Below are 21332 nucleotides of genomic sequence, written 5' to 3'. Positions count from 1 at the left end.
CCCTCACCCCAACTCAGAGCCCTGCCAGCTCCATCCTAGGCCACATGGGCAGGGGCTCCAGCCTCCCTTCTCCAGTCCTCCCCTCCCTTCTCTGTTCCCAGCCTGGCTGGCAAATCAGCTCCATGGAAGAGCAGCCTGTCTTGAAGTGGATTTGTGAGCAGCACGAGGCCCCGGTGTTAAGATGCCCGACAGACAACCTTCCATTCTTTTCTTCAAGACTGAAATGATGCCAAAGTGTTATCCGAGTTATTTGCTTTTATTAAAGTTACGCTTTCTTCATCTTTTTCATACCCTAGAAGCAATGGAGAATTAGATGATATTCAGGAACTATTGTCACCTTCGCGGGGGTGACAGTGGCCCTGGTTCTACAAGGTGGTCGCAGGTAAAGGGCTCAGGAAGAGATACCACAGGACAACACTAACAGCCGTCTCCACGGAACGGGGAGGGAGCTGTGGGTTCCACTTTTCTTCCCCATTTTCTGCATGTGTGAAAAGCTTCATAATAAAACTGTGGGGAGCAAAACAATCTTCACTTTAGAAAAATAAGACAAGACAGAAAAGGATGTTTTTAAGTCCATTATCCCACCCAGGACAAAACATGTGGCACAGAATGCCAGACCTTCCTGTTCTGAAAAACGAGGGACGCACCGCACACCCTGCTGTGTGGTCGACTCCCGGGTCACAGCGTGTCATAAGCCCTCTCAAATCAAAGTGATCTTTGCAACGTCATTTTCGCCTGGCTCATAGCATTTTATTACATGAACATTAAGGCCCTTTGTGCCCATGACATGTGGTTCTTCCCTAAAGCAGCGCCCTAGCTTGGGCGGCAGGATGCCAGGGTCTCTGATGCCAGTTTCTGGATCGTGTGGAATGAATCTCACCAGTAACTGTCTCTGGGACTGACTGTTAAGGAATGTTTGGGGAAAGAGCTGTTGTGGAAGAACCTCCACGGGGGTTGAGTTCACTTCCCTGGACCTCGGTTTCGACTTCTGGAAATGCTGTCTAGGCTTCCACAGTCAGGTGTGCCCTGGGAGCCAGCGGGGGCATCTCCTAAATGCTCGAAAGAAACGGACTCTCTGGCCCACCCAGACCCCATGAGTCAGGCCATGCCTGGCACAAGATCCCCAGGTGAGGCACAGGTGGGTCTGCAAAGTCCCCTGAGCTCCAGGCACCTGCACGTCTCTAGGCAAAACCTCGAGCACATCAGTATTCCCTCGCGAAGTACGTAAAACCACAGATGTAAGTGGGGATGGATCTCTCGCCTCTGCGTTCAAGGGGGCAAATCTCCAGGATAAATGCCCCCTTTTCCTTCCAGTGAAAGCAGGAGAAAGGGCTGGGCTAGTTAAACCAGCAGCACTTTCAGTTTTAGGGTGTGTCGTGTAGGTTAGTGATTTGTGCGCTGCAGAGAATCTCCAAGGAGAATAAAAAGAGCAGGTGGAAGAATCAGCTTGGCCGGAAGAAGCGGAAGATGCCTCCTGAGCAAGCTCAGGAAGGACGGCCCCACCTTGAAGCGCCCGTGCTGAAGGCCATGACGGGGAGACTTGGTGTGAACTGAGAGGCGAGGAGATGCTTATATCATCTGCCCCCTGCCTGGTGGGCAGCCTGGCCCCAAGTGCTGACCTGGGTACAGAAAAGCCACATACGTGTACTGGGCACGCTCTATGGAATGACGTTGAATTGTTGCTCCAGTAAATAAAACCTAGCAGAGATCCATGGGCCCGGGGTGCACTGGTAAGAAATGGGTTCCAGTGGATTCCTGTGTGGTTTTGAAGATCATGGTGAGCTAGGATCTACCAAAGCTATTATTTATAAAGTGGGGACCAGGCTGACAGCAGACGCAAGAGTGGGTGTGAACACAGGGGAGGAGGAAAATGAGGAAGCTCGGAAGGCTCGGAGACAGACTCCTTGAACAGAGTATTTTTTTTGACTAGTCTAAACGCAAAAGTAGCTGCACCTATTTTTCTTGGTTAAATTATTTCCACTGATAGAATTATATTATGGCCAGTCATGGTAGTTCACGCCTGTAATCCCGGCACTTTCAGCGGCCAGGATGGAAGGGTGGCTTGAGCTAAGGAATTGGAGAGTGTAGTGAGCTACCTGCCACTGCACTCCAGCCTGGGTAGCAGAGCAAGACCGTCTCTAAAACACACACACACACACACACACCCGAGCCAGGTGCGGTGGCTCACGCCTGTAATCCCAGCACTTTGGGAGGCCAAGGCAGGCTGATCACTGGAGGTCAGGAATTCAAGACCTGCCTGGCCAACATGGTGAAACTCTGTCTGTACTAAAAATACAAAAATTAGCCGGGTTTGGTGGCAAGCGCCTGTAATCCCAGCTACTCTGGAGGCTGAGGCAGGAGAATTGCTTGAATTCGGGAGGTGAAGGCTGCAATGAGCCAAGATCACGCTGCTGCACTGCAGCCTAGGTGACAGAGTGAGACTCCATCTCAAAATAAATAAAAATAAACACACACACATACAGTATATTCTTTTTAAAAATCTTACGGCTGGGCACAACAGCTCACACCTGTAATCCCAGCACTTTGGGAGGCTGAGATGGGCAGATCACTTGAGGTCGGGAGTTCGAGACCAGCCTGACCAACATGGAGAAACCCTGTCTATACTAAAAATACAAAATTAGCCAGGCGTGGTGGTGCACACCTGTAATCCCAGCTGCTGGGGAGGCTGAGGCCGGAAAATTGCTTGAACCTGGGAGGCGGAAGTTGCAGTGAGCCAAGGTTTTTACACCGCTGCACTCCAGCCTGGGAGATAAAGCGAGACCCTGTCTCCAAAAAAAAAGAAAAAATTACTATTTGATTAACCAAATAAAGTCATTGCAATTAGGAACCATTTGTAGATTAATTCTTCCTACCTCACTAAACTGTGGTCTGCTGACTCAGCACTTCAGAAGTGTAGCGTGCGCATTACACGTTTACTGGGTACCTGGATTGGTGAGTTTAGTAGCTGTGAGCATATTCAGAAACTTGTGACCCTTTTGCCATCTTCAGGAGAGGAGCCACGTCTTAGCTGCTACGACCTTCCTGTGCAGCCTCTGTCCACACAGCCTCTTCCTACATAACACACACCTCACAGCACTGCCAGGAGATAGCGGCCCACAGTCCACTAGAAATTATTTAATCAAATCCAATGAGAGAACACATATGGATGTGTTTGTTTTCTAAAAATGAAGGAATTCGCACCTAACCGAGTTCACTAACACGTCACGGAGTCCAAAAAACAGGAAGAACTCAGTGTTGCTTTTACTCACACGTGTTCTTGTGTCTTCCAGCTCATCCAAACAGCAGCACTGAAATAATCTCGATGCCAAAATAAGGAAAACTCCCTGAGGTATAGGCCGCCTTTTAAACTAAGTTTCTCCCAATACCCAAGGAGAATGTCCCCGCGGTGACGTCTGGTTGTCTCTGGATTTCCTTCATGAGCTGGGGACGGAGCAGGCGGAGGCCCGACTCACCGGCGAACGCACTCAGCACGATGAAGTCCTCGGAGTTTCCTCTCCGGCCGGACCCGCTCCCTTGGTGTGATGTTTCTGCTTTTGTTTAATCGACCCAGTTTTGAAGCTGTTGTTTTTTTGTTTTTGTTCTAAACAGTTCTCGGGAAAATCAGGAGTGCCGTTGGGAGTGCCCAGCTTCTCATGTCCCAGAAATTCCAGCAGTTTTATTGGCTTTGCCAACAGAATATGGTAAGTGGATCCTCAGAGAACCCCTGTTCCCTGTAACCAAGTTAATGGGCGTCGTTCCCTAGATCCTCACTGTTTTCTTCCTTGTCAAAGAGTTCCTATCGGTATGCAGAGTATCACACGCATTACACAGAAGACTTCCCGCCCTGGGGACAGAGACAATAGGCCCTGGTTTAAACACGATACCGAGGCAGGGAGGCTGATACGGCCCTGGTTTAAACGTGGTACCAAGGCAGGGAGGCATATACGGCCCTGGTTTAAACACGATACCGAGGCAGGGAGGCTGAGACGGCCCTGGTTTAAACGTGGTACCGAGGCAGGGAGGCATATACGGCCCTGGTTTAAACGTGGTACCGAGGCAGGGAGGCTGATACAGCCCTGGTTTAAATGTGGTACCAAGGCAGGGAGGCTGAGACAATAGGCCCTGGTTTAAACACGATACCGAGGCAGGGAGGCTGATACGGGCCTGGTTTAAACGTGGTACCGAGGCAGGGAGACTGATACAGCCCTGGTTTAAACACGATACCGAGGCAGGGAGGCTGATACGGCCCTGGTTTAAACGTGGTACCAAGGCAGGGAGGCTGATACGGGCCTGGTTTAAACACGATACCGAGGCAGGGAGGTTGATACGGGCGTGGTTTAAACGTGGTACCAAGGCAGGGAGGCTGAGACGGCCCTGGTTTAAACGTGGTACCAAGGCAGGGAGGCTGATACGGGCCTGGTTTAAACACAATACCGAGGCAGGGAGGTTGATACGGGCGTGGTTTAAACGTGGTACCAAGGCAGGGAGGCTGAGACGGCCCTGGTTTAAACGTGGTACCGAGGCAGGGAGGCTGAGACGGCCCTGGTTTAAACGTGGTACCGAGGCAGGGAGGCTGAGACGGCCCTGGTTTAAACACGATACCGAGGTAGGGAGGCTGCAAGGGGGAGTGGGGGCAGGAAGAGGGGGGCTACAGCAGCACGGGGCAACGCTGTGTCTTTGCAACTGGGTGTCCCACCAGAGCATCTTAGAAGAGGAGAAATAACAGAAATCTCTATTATGGCTAATGTCACAAATGAAGAAAATGATCTGAGGTGCCTGGAAATAAAAACACGTAAACAATTACAATGAAGAGATTAAGAGGATATTTTGCAAATAATTTATCATTTGTATTTTATAGTCGGTAGTGAAACAAATACACCATGAACTAGATGTATTAATACAGTTGATGTTAAACTTGGTTATTCCTGACAAAGAGAAAGAAAAACCACATATATATTTACATATACTTAGATATATACCTGTTAATATATGCTTATATGTGCTTATATATAAATATATATACACATGTTAATATATAAATATGTATTTGCTATTTCTGGCAGAGCAGAAAAGCTCATATATACATCTCATATATATTAGATTTATACATGATTATAATCATGTATGCATCTATATGTTTTTATATATACCTATATAAACATATATAGGTGTAGTGATATATAAACATAAATATTAACATGTATATGAAGGTTTACTTATGTATCCTTATATATACATGTTAAACATTAACATATAATATATAACATATTAACTATATATTTTATATATACAAATATATAGTATATATAAAATACACATAGTATGTGCGTAGGCAAATATATAGTATACATAAAACATATGTAAATTTACTTGGTAATATATTTTATATATATTATATATTTGCCTACACACATACATATACACTTTATATACACTATATATGTAAGTTTACATATATATGTTAACATATTTTATATATACTATATATTTGCCTACACACATACATGTATACTTTTCCTTAGCTGACTAAAGTATTCACTATTTTGAGAAATAGCTAAATAATATTTATGCTACTTAATAGGTTGTTTTATAATATACACATCGATTTTTTTTCAGACCAAACATTTTCAGTCAAATGCAAATAGGTCTCCTCTAGGCCTCGCATAGCAATGGTGCCAGGTGTTTTGATTGTTTTCCCTGGCTTTTTCACACGCAAGGAGACATAATATTATTCTTACATATCAAAGGATGCACAAGCAAGCCAGAGTTGCCATCTCATGTCTTTTCATTAGGATCATTAAAAAGTGTGCCTTCTCTAACACTTTCCAATCAACCCCATTGAAGTTCACAGCAAATTTAAAGAGTTATCAACACATCACTCTGACAAAGTTATAATCATCATTTAAAAGGGGGAAACAGAAAGGTTTGGAGTGCCTTGAAAGAAGCTGCTAACTGTGTAAACACTGAGCTGTCGTGTCGCCTGTGAACGTCCTTGCCTCCTCTGTAGTATCTATTTAATTGTTACCTTTAAAGGAATTCATTCGGACCACTGATGAACTCTGTGTAATATTTTGCAGACTCGGGTGAGCCTAGGCAGGCGCTGTCTTTAGGTAAACGCTCGTCCAAAGCTTCCCACACACAGCCCAAGGTGCATATTCAGGCTTGCTACATGTTCCTTTCTGCTCTGCCAGAAATAGCTAATATTTGGCTTAAAATTGTTCATTCTAATATTTGTTATGCCTTTTGAGTTTTGAAATAGCTGGCTTGGCTACATCCTTTTCTTTCGACTTCTATTCAGGATTAGTACAAAAACACTGTGACACGTTTGCTGGGGAAGAGTGGTGTGGGGAGGGGGTGGTGCCTGAGACAGGCCTGGCATGAGAGGAGCGCTGATATGGCAAGACATGCTTTGCTCATCAAAGCCAAATGGTCCACAGCACGAAGTAGCACCACTGTCTGCTGGAAGTTGTTGGTGGGTAACTAAGCTTTAAGTCAAAGAGTGACCCTAGAAAATGTCAGAACCCCACCCCGAGATTGAGGACGGACCACAGGGAGCGGAGCCTCTCAGGATGGACCACAGGGAGGGGAGTCTCTCAGGACGGACCACAGGGAGCGGAGCCTCTCAGGGTCAGGTTGTACGAGTGGCTTGTGACGCAACCAGAAGGCACATAATACCGGAAAGAACTTTCCCTCAAAGCGTGCGGCCTGATTGCTGTGCTTCTGGGACCAGCAGTTTGGCATCCCCAGAAAGGTTGTTACAAACTCAGTCTCATTCAGACCCACTGAGCCTGCCTCTGAATTTTAACTCCATCCAACCCCAGAGGTGTGTGCGTCTGAGCCGGTGCCAGCTCACAGAGAGCTGCCCCAGGCCACACGGGGCACCGAAGTTCCTATCCAATGGACCAGATGCCAGAGCCACAGGGCTGTGTGAATTTAAAACAGTGGCAATTTCACAGGAACGAGGCCCTGCATGACTTTGCTGGTGTAAAGGGAATGGCATGGCACAACCATTGACTTTTTTATTATAAACACCTTATTGTCTCTGAATGTCCAGTGGATTCAGGTGCAACCGCCTCCCCCACCAAAAGAGAACAGAAGACAAAGCCAAATCCTGATCATGCCAGGCTGTGCCCGTCCGGCCCCAGTGTGGTCTGGGTGAGCCCAAAGGATGGGCATGTTGTTGCCGAGGAGAGGGGCATGGAAAGGCGATGCCTGCTCTCAGACCAGGGCAGCCTCCACCACAGTGGCCGGCCATGTTCCTCCTGCGTCCCCTGGGAGATGTGACCAGGACCACTCAGCTGCGGGCGAGGGAGGAGAAGCCGCTCCGCTTTCCCCCACACCATCAGGCAGAGCCATGCCCAGCCCTCCAGAAAGAGGAGGCACAGCCATGCCCAGCCCTCCAGAAAGAGGGGGCACAGGCATGCCCAGCCCTCCAGAAAGGGGGGGCACAGCCATGCCCAGCCCTCCAGAAAGGGGGGGCACAGCCATGCCCAGCCCTCCAGAAAGAGGGGGCACAGCCATGCCCAGCCCTCCAGAAAGAAGGGGCACAGCCATGCCCAGCCCTCCAGAAAGAGGGGGCACAGGCATGCCCAGCCCTCCAGAAAGAGGGGGCACAGCCATGCCCAGCCCTCCAGAAAGAGGGGGCACAGCCATGCCCAGCCCTCCAGAAAGGGGACATTGTTAGGTTGGCGAAGACTTCTGGAAGCCAGGCAGGCACCACCCCTACAGCCCCTGAGCAGCCTCCCTGCTGCTGCTCACCCGGCCCGGCCTGCCCTGAGGCTGCAGCTCCTGGCGTCCCTCGACTGACTTCGGTGCAGAACGTGGCCTCCTTGCCAGGCACTTTGGTTGTCCCCACCCACAGAGGCTGAGTTCGGGCTCCCGGCCGGTGGCCAGTGCCGCCCTCCCTGTGCTCCTGGGGGACGCCTCAATGGCCTGGTGGGGCTCTGAGCAGCCAAGGCTGCCCTCGTGTGGCTGCAGAGAAGAACGGGCTCAGCCGAGCAGAGGGCAGCTGGGGACGCCAGGTCCTGGCTCTGGATGAGGAATCGCAGAGCTGTCCGTTCAGCGTGCTCTTCACTGAGCGTGCCGAGTGTGCACTGCTGAAACTGGAAGCAAATCCAGTTGAATGTCGACCCACCAGAAACTCCTCTGACTCTGCTGAACCCCCACTGAATCAAGGGAACCATGCCTGGAAAAGTCATTCGGATTTCAACGTAGGGAGCAAGCCAGGCGCGGTGGCTCATGCCTGCATCCCAGCACTTTGGGAGGCTGAGGTGGGCGGATCACCTGAGGTCAGGAGTTCGAGACCACCCTGGGCAACATAGCCAGACCCCATTGCTACAAAATTAAAGAAATTAGCTGGGTGTCGTGGCCTATGCCTGTGGTCCCAGCTCCTTGGGAGGCTGAGCAGGCAGGATCTCTTGAGCCCAGGAGGTCAAGGCTGCAGTGAGCCATGATCACACCTGCGCTCCAGCCTGGGCAACACAGCAACACCCTGTCTCAAAAATAAATACGTAAATGTAGGCAGCTGGTGGAAATCATGTATCTATCAGGCACTGTGCAGAGAAACCAAGCACATCTCTGGGTCCCACTTGGCCAGGGCTGCAGCCCAGCAGCATCACCTGTGCCTCCTAAGTGTGGGCGCCGGTTGGTGAGAGCGTCCTGTTCCTTGGCACGTTACATTTGTAAGGTGTCATCCCGTAAGAACGAGAGCTAAGAGCTGTCAGAGAACAAGCAGGTAAAGAACGGGCTCCAAGCTGGTTCCCCACTACCACCACCAGGCCAATACCACGGCAGGCTCACAGAGCCCTGTCCCTTCCGAATCATCCACAGGTGACCAAAAACACAGGGTCCTACTGCTTTTATGAGCTGTGGAGCATTTAGAAACTCTCCCATGTTCCCCATCCCCAGCATTTTCAACATGGGACAATGAACGGCTGTGCTACGTGTTTTTAAGCCATCAGCAAATACTTGTGCTAAAGTAAACTGTCATGGAAGCACGGCAGGCCTTCCCAAATATTTGCCTCAGGGTGGAATTAGCCACGCTTCTCCCTAATCCGCCTCTTGAACGGCGCGCACGGGGAGGAGCGGCCTCCCCCAGCCCTGCGCCCGCGGGAGACTCTCCTGGCTCTGAACACCCTGTGTGTGTCCCCAGGACCCCAGCGCCATGCCGAGGCCGACGTCGCAGGACCTGGCCGGCTACTGGGACATGCTGCAGCTCTCCATCGAGGACGTCAGCATGAAGTTCGACGAGCTGCAGCGGCTTCGGCTCAATGACTGGAAGATGATGGAGTCCCCGGAAAGAAAGGTAAGGGCGTCTGTGCAGGGCCAGCTCCCCGCAAACCCCCTTTGCCACCGCAGTAACGACCTGCTGCAGGTACCGCACGACAATGGGGTTCTCAGTCTTTTGCTGGCAGCACAGGAGCACGTTTCCCTCTATGTATGTGTGCATGTGTGCGGCATGTGCCCAAAATGGGGCGGAATCGAAGCCTTGGGCATGGGTGGTAAGTCATAGGGCCTTCGCTGCTCTGTCTCTTCTATATAAGCCTTTCAGAGAGACACTAGCCAAGATGACAGGAAAATCTGCAGCCTCATTCCGGACAGGCGTCTCACCTCTGAATTATATTCATCAAACCTGTTCTGATCCTGTAAATATGAAGCTGGTTTCCCACAGGGGAAGTTTTAGCCCTGCTTATGGACTGTCTCCTAGTCAATATACCTTCTAGTACAGCCATGATAGGCAAGGCAACATTTCATACCTTATCGAACAGTTTGATGAATTAATCTTCCTGTAGATCCATCAGCCTCAGCCCTTAAAATAGGCTGAAATTTCCCATTAAATCTGAACCCTGGCATTTCACTTCTTCCATGTTGCTGTCATCAGAAGAACTAGTAGATGGTTCTGAGTCAGCAGCAGACATTGACTTCCTCACACGTTTTAGAGACATCCTGAGGAACCATCATTGGATTTTTCTAGACAAATGTTATCAATTAAAATGATAAAGAAAATCAAGTCAGCATCCTTTGGGGGAAGTGGTGTTTGGTATCCAGCAAGGATGCACACCTGGGTCATTAGAACGAGAGCCAAGGCTGATCGTCCTCATCATCAGCTCCTCCCAGAAGGTGTCCTGGCCGCTAGAGGAGTTCCAGGCCAGATGCTATCCATCCAGATTCCCTCTCATCCCAGATGACGGGGGAGCAGGGTGGGAGCACACAGGGTCTGTGTAAGCCATGCATGGGAGAGATGCACATGAGCCACACCTGGGACAGGTCCACGTAAGCCACATGTGGGACAGGTCCACATAAGCCACACGTGGGACTAGGCAGGTCCAAGTAAGCCACGGTTTGGATCTGAGGTGAAGGAAATGATCAGTGATGTTGAGTAAGAAGGCTGTTCAAATGGAACGTACTGAAGTTAGCCCAGGTGCATGCGATGGTTCCATCTAGTTTCCATTCTTTGGTCATTGAGAGTGAATGTGAGCCCATCTACCCAAGCTGCACATAGAGTATGATTCTCAAAATGGAAATGTCTTTGGGAGGCTGGGTTGATCACGAGGTAAGGAGATGGAGACCATCCTGGCTCACATGGTGAAACCCCATCTCTACTAAAAATACAGAAAGTTAGCAGGGCACGGTGGCTCACGCCTGTAATCCCAGCACTTTGGGAGGCCGAGGCGGGCGGATCAGGAGGTCAGGAGATGGAGAGCATCCCGGCTAACGCAGTGAAACCCTGTCTCTACTAAAAATACAAAAAAAGTTAGCCGGTTGTGATGGCGGGCGCCTGTAGTCCCAGCTACTCAGGAGGTTGAGGCAGGAGAATGGCGGGAACCCGGCAGGCAGAGCTTGCAGTGAGCCGAGATTGCGCCACTGCACTCAGCCTGGGTGACAAAGTGAAACTCCATCTCAAAAAAAAAAAAAAAAGAAATGGTTTCTTGCTGAGAGCAGAGCACACCAGTCCAAAAAGTGAGCAGAGGCTCCATGCCTGAAGAGGCAGCCCTGCCCCTCCTGAACATGGCATCTTAAAATTCCCTGGGGTGAGACTGGCGGATCACGAGGTCAGGAGATCAAGACCATCCTGGCTAACACGGTGAAACCCCGTCTCTACTAAAAAAATACAAAAATCTAGCCAGGTGAGGTGGCGGCGCCTGTAGTCCCAGCTACTCGGGAGGCTGAGGCAGGAGAATGGCGGGAACCCGGGAGGCGGAGCTTGCAGTGAGCCGAGATCGCGCCACGCACTCCAGCCTGGGAGACAGAGCAAGACTCCGTCTCAAAAAAAAAAAAATTTTCCTGGGGTGGGCCCTGCACGGCATCTGCTGGACACTCCTACAGAGCCACACCCGCAGGCTTAGAAGCTCCTTGGAACGGGGAAACCCACAGTAAATACTGATGTGTGCGCCTCACAAGCTCACAGTTCAGGGGACACCAAAGGAGGAAAGGGACCCTCTTCTTTCCTCTCCTCTTGGCGTCCCCTGAACTATGAGGACAGTCATGTGCTGAAACCAGGAATCACTTGTTAAAGTAGCTGAAGGTTTCAGTGAACCCATCGCCCCGGTGTTTTAGATGGACGCCGAGAAGTCAGGTAAGAGTCATTGCTCCCGGCCTAGGTCGTGTAAAATAAGCCGAGGGAAGAAAGTTCCAGACACCAAAGCAGCCTCCGTGCCACAGGCCTCCTCCGCACTCACACTACTACCTGTCTCCCCGATCTCCAAGCACCTCTGGGCTCCCTGTGGAATGTTTCAGAGGCTGAAGAGAAAAAGACACGAGTGGGGTTTTCGTGCTTTTCTCCCCCAAAATTAGATACCGACTTAGGAAAGTGGTTCTGACGCCTTCTGCCATGCGCCCTTTCCTGGGAAGGAAACAGCTGGCTACAGAGTCCCTGTCATGGCTCTGTCCAGAAGGGGAGACGGGGCAGGCCCCGCTGTCTTTAGGAACGATGTGAACGCACAGTTGTGGACACAGACGTTTTGCGGGGGCAAGTGCAAGCTTTACCCTTTGCATTTGTTGCGTAATTGTGAGATTTATCTTTCTAAAAAGGCATACACTTATTTTAGCGCGACTTATCTGAGAATCTGAGCTAAGGGTCAGGAATACTTACTTGCATCTTTTTACAAAGCAAGCCAGTGAATAGTGGTTTTATAAATATCATCCATGTCAGTGGGATTTGAGGCCAACAAGAGAATTCGGCCAGTGTTTCCCAACACACCCACCCATGTAAGATGGTTTTCATGAACACACTTGGAATCCCAGAGTCTGCGGAAATCCCTGCAGTGTTTAATAGGGATGTCCAGCGATGGTGTCCAAAACCCTCGCAGTGCCGAGCTTGGCGACGCAGGTATCGGCCGATGCTCAGAGGAGATGACACAGGGCTTCGGGAAGTGCAGGAATCAGGCAACAATGTCAGAATAACTCAGTGACTCCAGAGACGCAAGGCGCGAATCTGCAGAATGTATTTCCTGATTCGTGAACCCTGCCCCCAACACCTCTGCCCCCTTTGAATTCAGAGTGTGAGGGAGCTTCTAAAATTACATACTGTGCAGAAGGCAAGCCTGTGGCCTGGGAGTCAGGGACCAGGGGAAACGTGGGAAGGGAATGAAGGATGCTGCCACGGGGGTTGTGGTCGGGAAGGGTGTGGGCCAGACCCCAGGGCCACTGAGCTGTTAAGGACCCACCTCCGACCACCTGCCAATGTTGACTTGTGATGCTTTTCAGGAAGAAAGAAAGGTCCCACCTCCAATACCAAAGAAGCCCCCCAAAGGGAAATTTCCCATCACAAGAGAAAAATCCCTGGACCTGCCCGACAGACAACGTCAGGAAGCCCGGAGACGACTCATGGCCGCCAAGCGAGCGGCGTCCTTCCGGCAGAATTCTGCCACCGAGCGCGCGGACAGCATCGAGATCTACATCCCCGAGGCCCAGACCCGGCTCTGAGGACGGAGGCCGGCCACCTTCCCCTTGGTTGTTCCTGCTTTTTCACAAAACGCTTGTACAGTTTGTTGCCTCCCTGGTGGTTTCTGTCATTTCTTCCACTGAACACGCCCTTGCTCTCATGCTCCTTGTACCGTGAACACAGTGGAATGCGGTCAGTGGCCTCAGAGTCCACGGAGCTCGTGGCGAGGACGACTTTTGTTTTTTTTTTTTTAACTGGTGGCCTGGCTCACACTCGGCTCTGAGGGACAGGCGTGGTGAGACCTGACTTCTCCTCCGTGTTCTCAGAGGACGGCGAGAAATGCCTCTGGAGCTGGAACCCAGCTTACATTTTGTTATTTCTATTTTTATAAATTGTGTGATAATTAGAGGTAAGAATAACAAATAACTATAAATGGGTGCATCTCACCACCCCCTAGAGGCATTAGACACCCAAGTGGAAGGTGCTACAACCTGAAGTGCAGGAAGAAAGGCCCATTCCCCTCGCACACCCGAGCTTTTGCTCCCTGAGCACAGGCAGCCCATCCACCCGCTCCGCTCTCCTGCTCCTGTTTGTCACAGGTAGAAAACATTAGGCTCCTTGTGTCCAGCTTACTGTGAGGGAAAGTTCTCTCTCCAGCCACCAAACTCCCCACCATACAGTTCTCCAGCATCCCAGGGGATGACAAATCTGAACCCACTAAAATACCCAGCACAGCATCTACACATTGAAAAGATAAGCCGAGTGTTCCCACGAGGAAGTCACAGGCAGAGAGAGGAGAGTCTTACGGAGGGCTGGGAGCATAAAGGGGAAACAATGTCCTTACTTCTATGAAATAGTTATTGTATTTTTTATTTCTTTGTAACTTAAAATACGACACCCAGTATTTTCTTTAAGTTTCACCATTTACGCTACATGTGATTTTTTTAATGTATGTATATATATTCTCAAATTGTTCTATCAGCTGACTTTCCAGGGTATCCTTAAAAAAAAAACCACGAAAAAAAAAACACAAAAAGTTTGCTTGTTTAAAATGACAATTGTGATGTTGTAAAAAGTTTCAGAAATATGAATGTGAGTGGTAAGTATATCTCAGTTTAAATGGTAAAGAAGAAATGTAGTTTACATTTGTATTTTTCCAGAATTATTTTGTCCAATGCAGTATTGCTTAAGTCAAGAATATATTCCTTGCCTGTGTTAGACCTGAAGGGAAAAAGAGGTCACATATTGTGATTTCCAGCTGTGGAATTCAAAAAAAAAAAAAAATTAGTGTTCATGACTCTGTGGTCGGTGCCAGAGGAAAATAGGAACGACTAATAGGCTCTCCGTGTGTATCATTAAATTCAGCTGCCATGACCGTTGTTCCAACACGACTTGTTTCACAGTTCAGACCAGTCTTCGAAGGAAAAGCCTATCAGATTTTCCCACTGGGTTCCAGTTTCAGAGTCCTTGTTATTACTCAGAGTAAAAGCAGGACTGCGATGTAAGATGTTTCCACCCCAGTACCTGGTCTTCCTTCCCGGCTTAAGGAGTACCATGTACTTAGCCACAGGCAGAACCGCTTTCGAGGACGACCCATAGCACTTTGTTTCTTCACCTTGATTTGCACTTTACAGCGTCCCCGGCCCCTCTGCAGCCCGTGGCTGGCAGGGCGTTCGAGGCGCAGCTGTCCGGCAGAGCGCCCTCCAGAGCCGCGGGGTCTCCCTGCCTCATTCGCCACATCCCACGGAGCATGGGACCATTGGGAGCAGAGCTGATACTAAAGCATGTTTAGCTTCGAAGTTTTACTTTTTTAAAGCTGAGTAGTTAAGAATTCCCTGTAACAACAAAACCCTGTAAATTGAGCCTCGTATCTGGTATATATTTTACCAAACAGCCTTAAAATATATTTGGAAGCAAAAATCAGTACGAATGTATCTCCTTGAAAAATGCAAAAAAAAAAAAAAAAAATTCCCGGAAATATTCTTCTATAAATGAATCCTATCTCCCCAGGGTGTTCAAAGCATTTTTCTACCTAAATACCTAAATTTTGAGTAGTGTACAGTAATGATGCTTCTTCCTATATCCACTTTATTATGTTAAAACAAATATATTTGCGAGTATTGGCATTTTAGACTTTAAAAATGCTGTATGATTTCAGATGAACTCTGCTGTTTAGAAATAACCACAGTAAAGCAAAGTCAGTGTGCACTCCGAGTGAAAGGAAATGTAATGTGGATACAGGCCCGCCACCTCCTCACGTTGGTCTATCTACTGGCAGCTGATATGTTTCACTCATTTCCTTGAGCTGATACAAACATGTATAAAAACAAACTGTTAAAGTAGACAATAATTATTCGTCTCAGATCCCATCTATGATCCCTGCTTAAAATGTTCACTGGATGTAGGTTGATTTCTTACGTTGTGTAGACTCATTATTTTTCAATCCCCAAAAGTCTTGGCCTAAACCATCCCTAGGTGAGCAGACCAACCTACCACTACATTGCACAGGGGTTGGTGACTCGACGTGGTGAATGTGGACACGCCCTGCTCGGTCCGCCATGTTCCAAAGAAGATGATTTAATGGTAGAACGGATACCTGCTGCTAGACCTGATGGAATGTTACCTGTCCGTGTTACATAATCAAGTGCAATATACTCAGTTCTCATGCAGGTGACATTCTACCATGAAACGCAGAAGATAAGCCATGTTTATATATTGTACATGTCAAGAAAAATAAAACTGTTTATGATACTTGTGTTACTCGAGCTAGCTTATTTCAGCCACTTCTAGCAGATACATACCATGGAGCTCACGTGTGACCATTTCGTCATATTTAAAATATAATTTTAAGAAAAGAGTAAACATCCATTGGAGAACATGGCTGAAAATTATTGTGATGTTCGCTCTAACCCCATACCCACATTCTCTAATGATACAGCCAATGACGGGTGAAACCCAGACACTTTCCGTATAGCTGACAGGTTGATCCTGCTCTGTTGAAGGCTGTAGTTAATAAAACACAAGTATGATAAACAGGACCTCGCATTTAGCCCAGGAAAGGAGAATGCTGCTTGTTACCCAGAGTGCTTTTCTTGTGATGCGTCTCATGCATCTTCACGTGTTATTGTGTTTGAAGTAAAACTAGCTGTTCTCAATGACAATTTTTACCATATTTTTCTCAGCAAATTTATATCACCATCTTAGAATGGTATATAAAAAATTGAACTGTTTATGATACCAAAAAATTAGTTTTGTTTAAAAGGAAATGTTTTCAACTCCAAATCAATTCTAAAAACTTCGAGCACGTAATTGAAAGGTAAATGGTTAGATAAAAATATAAATTACATGTAAGGTTATCTGGTTTTTTTGTTTTTTAAAAAAAAGGCTACAAAATCAGTGACCTGCTAAGTAGAGGGAGTTTCTCCCTGCTGCTTCTTATGACAGTGGCCAGGTTTATGATTAGAAGACACAGTGGCAGAGCGCACACGTGCATAGGTTCTGATTATTTCTCTTGGAACGTATGTCCTTGTCTTCCCTGTCTTGATTCTTGCCTTTTCAATGCCATATTAAGCAGCCACTGTTTCCACCCCTTTCATTAGAAGGCCCTGCATCTGTAAATTCGCTCATCTCTGTTTTCGTGAGATCCTTGTAAGCATCGCTACCCCAGTTCAGGATGGAATTCCACAGGAAAGCGAAGGGATACTGCAGGCCTGTGTTTGGAGCGCCTGTAGTGACTATAGAATGAGCTGTATTAGGGACCGCTCTCTGGTTTGGGCCAAACCTTTTGGGGGCGAGTAGGGAGTCGGGGAGGTGGGTCCGAGTCTTCCTCAGGAGGGCCTTTTCTATCAGCAGGACCTCCATCAAGTCAAGCCATCCTGTGGTCCTGAGCACTAAGGGGCCAGGGGACCTCCTGGGAGACGCAGCTCGTGTTTCAGCTGCGTTTCATCAGTCAGCCTTGCTTGGAATTCTGGCAGGTTCCCTGGGGTGTTTCAGCAGACAGGAGGCCCATGTGCCGTGGCCAAGTCAGCCTGGGTACCCCAGTCACCAGCAGGGCCATCCTTGATGACAGGGCCCCCCACGAACCTGGGAGAGGCAGCAGGAAATGTGTAAGAGTGTGTGCAGGGGTACGGACGTAAAAGCGTTGCCCAAAACAGCACTGGTTCGGGGAGGGCCCCTGGATACTTCCTTTGGCCCACACTGAAAACTGGAATCGCCCCACCTTTGAGCATAGAAACAAGCTCCTCCAACACGGGCCGAAATAACCAAACTCCCCGTGGTCCTTGTGTGCTCACTTCCCAGCCCTCTTCTTGTCAAGCCTGAACTTCATTTTTTTTCTAACTGCAAATTTAACAGGCTGGTTTAAAACAGCAGTTTTCGGACGACAGCCCCTGGGAATGTGCGAGGGTTCTCTTGTTTTGATCTGCATGTCTGTTTACACTTCTCTATAGGCATGGGTTGAATACAAGGTTCCAAAACTTGAAAATAAAAGAGAAAACCATGAGCTTAAGAGATGAAAAAGATGACCCCTTTCTGAGTAGGATCCGTAACCCTGTGGACTGGGGCAACGCAATGTGCTTCCTTCAGCACCGTGTCAGCCGTAACACACACCACGGGGGGTCAGATCAGAGCCACGGCTTCCCTTGCGGGTGCCCCCATCTTGTTGCTATTAGTTGGGAGTTGCAATTCCTTGTTGGCCATAAACAAAGTGCTAAAGGAAAGGGCTTGTTCTATGCATTCGGCTGAATGTCCCCCAGCGCAGAGTAGCAGCAGAATGTTCTGGAAGTAAAGGAGATATCGCTAGGAATCTCTAGGCCGTTAGTCAGGCAACCTGGCTTTTATTCATCCTCAGCCAGCAACTCATCTCAGTTTTTTCCTCTGGAAAGGGGATTATAGTTCCTGTCCCCATCTCCCTTGAGGACACATTGTGAGGATTAATGATATATTGGCTCTAAAGTCCTTTGAGCTCCTGGGAACAGGTGGTGAAAGTGTGAGTTCTTGCTAAGGATGAGTCCCTGGCCTCTTCTGGAATGCTGCCCTCCCAGCTCTGCAAGGGATGCTGCCAAAATCCAGGCTGGTTGTAAACATCTCAGATAATCAGGGACCACCAGAGGCAAAGGCCATGAGACTGTCTTTGGAAAGGTTTGGAAATGGAGAAATAACTATAAGGGCCATTCTCCTTAGCTTCTGGCTGTCATTTCAACTGTTTCTAGATGCTTCCAAGAACAAGAACCCAGCATCAACCAGAATTAGGCCACGTTTTCACCATTACTTAAGCTCAGTTGCCTCTTAGATGAAATGAGGAGATACACTAAACATTAAAGTGATAAAGGAAAAAAAAAAATTTGGAAGCAGAAAATTGCATGGGTAGGGAAACAGCAGGAACGAAATCAGACACAGTGACTCAAACCACAGAAGGGTTTGAGAAGCCCACCCCTCTAATTCCTCTATTTCACACTTCAGAGAAGGCAGAGGTGGTCCGTGGGAAAGCTCTGAGAAATAACCATCTTTCATCCTTGCCACATTGAAAAATGTCCACAATTTTATGAATTGCTGTCCTAACTCTGGCGTTTTTATCCAGTGTTAAAATAAATTATTTCAAGTTTCAATGTAAACACTTAACAGATGACTTCTTTGCAGAGGAAATGTTCGTTACCTACTATCAAACTACTTTTTAACAGATTTTGTACATACACACACCAAGGTGACAGAGATTTACCTCCCTACTTTCTTAGATTTTATGTAACTCTTTTCATTGGTGCTTATTCAGAACCTGAAAGCCTTGGGCATCCAAGCTTTCACCTACTCAATGGAGGAGAGGTGATAATGAAGGAAAAGATTGACACCAGGTTTCTTGGACAAATTTAAGTTCAAATTTATCTCTTTCAAGTAGACTATGGTCTCCCTAGAGAGTGTGTTGGTTTGGGTCTGCCAGTACGACAAAGGATGCTCCCAGCTTGATCGTGGTACCTTATGGAAGCCACTCACCCATTCTCTGATTTACCCCCAAAACACTACCATGCCCCAGCCCCACTCATTTGAATAATGCAATCATATCACTTTCAAAGGGCTCAGCATGAATGTCCCCCTCACTCCACTTTCTAACTGGTTTGCTGAACTCAACAAAGCTTCCCTTTACAAGCAGTGAGACCTAGTCTCCTTTTGAATGCTTCCTTCCGAACGGTGAGCCACTTCACTCTCGGACAGGACAGGTCCTCCCTGCAGAGACACAACTCATCCCTGACCTTCCATACTACAGACCAAAATACCCAGGTGTGGCCTAAGGACTACATTAAATGCCTCCTATAGAAATTCAAGGAATGTTAGAACCAGGAAACTAGCTGTTTAAAGTTTTAAAGAAGTATATAAATATATATATATAAAAATATAAATATGAAATCATATCGAGTGTGAGGATGAACAGAGTGCCAAATATTCAGCATCTGTACAAAGTCATTCACTGGAATTAAACTATTTTATGTAATTCTTTCTCATGCTTTTATGGTTCTTTTGATAAATTCTATTTAGTAGCATGCAGGATACCTAATCTGAATGTGCAATATGCTATTCATCACCGCGACAATTTCTTACTTCTTCTTAGTAACTTATCAGAATGTTGGTCGTTCCTTTAAGGCATTTAAGGATTGCTTTATTTGTGTTCTTTTTTCCCATGACTTTTTTTCACTCATCTGACTGTAAGAAATGCGCACCGTTTCCGCCATAACCCTCTGTGATGATGCCTCCATTTGACTTCTGTATCGCTGTTCACCTCCTGTAAATAGTTCTGCAATTAAATTTTTTGAGAAAAGTAATGTTTACTTTTTTATTGGAGTGAATTCTCGTGTTATTTTAATCTCAGAAAAATTATATAGACCAAAGAGTTTTATCCGAAAAGAAATTACACTCTTCCTCCATTATATATTTCATTGTTGAAATACCCTCAATTTCTCTATATTTTAAGAAGTAATGGACATTTATTAAGGCTACAGATTTAATATGTATGCAAAAATGGTATAGATTAAATGAGTTTTTAATTAATAAATCCTACAGTATTTAGTTAACGGTTGTTTTACGCTCTTTTGAGTTGCATTGAAAAGAGACGCACATTAGCTCCCTGGACCTCACAGATCCAGGCATCAGTGAGACGGTGGGATGTGGACGTGGTGACGAAACTCCAGGAGGACAAGTGGGTTCCACTGAGCCTGCAGCTGCCAGGAAGCAGTGAGAGCCAGTCCATCCAGGGAGGTGGACCAGTCCGGGGAGGGGACCAGTCCGGGGAGGGGACCACTCCAGGAGGTAGACTGGTGTGGGAGGTAAACCAGTGCGGGAGGTAGACTGGTTAGAGAAGGTGGACCAGTCTGAGGAGGGGACCAGCCTGGGGAGGTGGACCAGTCGGGGAAGTGGACCAGGCCAAGGAGGTGACCAGTCGGGGAGGTGATCAGTCGGGGAGGCGGACCAGGCCGGGGAGGTGGACCGGGCTGGAGAGGTGGACCAATCCAGGGAAGTGACTGGTCCAGGGAAGTGACCAGTCCGAGAGGTGGACCAGTCCGGGAAGAGGGACCGGGCCGGGGAGGTGACCAGTCCGGGAGGTGGACCTGGCCGGGGAGGTGACCAGACCAGGGAGGGGGACCAGTCTGGGGAGGGGGACCTGGCCGGGGAGGGAGACCTGGCCAGGGAGGGGGACCACACGTTACCACTCTGAGCAATTGCTCCCTGCCTTCCACCTCCTTGATCAGCTGCACTTTTTCTCTTGCCTGTGACCAGCTAGTCTCACTCCCATCGGTGAAGTCCTGCTGCCTTATGTCTCTGTGCCTTCTTTCTATGCACTCCTATGCCTGGCTACTCTGAGTAGTGCCCTCCCGTCTCCCCAAGGGCACAGTGCAGCTCCTGAGGATGAGCTTCCCCCAGTGCACATGAGGACTGCGTTTCATGCACTGGTTTTCCTGTCTTTCCTTTACGGCATTTCTTTTCATGATGCGCTTATAACCAGCAAATGCAGAGCTTTATCTAGTTTTCTTTTTTAATGCCATAGCCCTTCAATAAATATTTTAATTTACTTGGCCTTTCATTTGAAACTTTATACCTTCATCCTCATGTGGTCAAACATTTTCCCAGAAGTCAGTAAAAGTACAAATAAATTAATATGGAATTCATTTTAAATTATAACAAGATAATTTATAGAACCTTTTAATTAAAAACCAAGGGACCAGTGCATGAGAATTTCTGGTTTCTCATAAAGCATTCTATCCTCACAACAAGAAAAAGTGGAGCAAGCTGAAAATCAGCAATTCTTTGTAGATTCTTATCAGAATGAATGTCACAGGCAAACAGCTCCCCCAGAATGGCAGAGGCCGACACAGAGACTCCCAACCCACTGAGCAGATGCCCAGGTACAGACGCCTCCGTGAGGACCCAGGCTGGGCTGGGGAAGCCTGACCTGCAGCTGACAAAC

General features: G+C 48.0%; 1 protein-coding gene across 9 annotated transcripts in view; it reads left to right on the top strand.

Moving 5' to 3' along the window:
• The window catches only part of LOC105491902 (DLG associated protein 2), a 921137-nt gene extending 901445 nt beyond the window's left edge, over nucleotides 1–19692 (top strand). For all 9 annotated transcript variants that reach the window (XM_011758618.3, XM_071068682.1, XM_071068680.1 and 6 more), the window contains 3 exons: nucleotides 3610–3701; nucleotides 9152–9304; nucleotides 12706–19692. In XM_011758618.3, coding sequence (XP_011756920.2) covers nucleotides 3610–3701; nucleotides 9152–9304; nucleotides 12706–12924 — 464 coding nt within the window. In that variant the 3' untranslated portion in view covers nucleotides 12925–19692. The remainder of the gene's footprint in view (nucleotides 1–3609; nucleotides 3702–9151; nucleotides 9305–12705) is intronic.
• The last annotated feature ends 1640 nt before the right edge of the window (nucleotides 19693–21332 follow it).

Source organism: Macaca nemestrina, chromosome 8, assembly GCF_043159975.1.
Source record: "Macaca nemestrina isolate mMacNem1 chromosome 8, mMacNem.hap1, whole genome shotgun sequence".
Lineage (NCBI taxonomy): Eukaryota > Metazoa > Chordata > Mammalia > Primates > Cercopithecidae > Macaca > Macaca nemestrina.
This window is presented reverse-complemented; position numbering and strand designations above follow the sequence as displayed.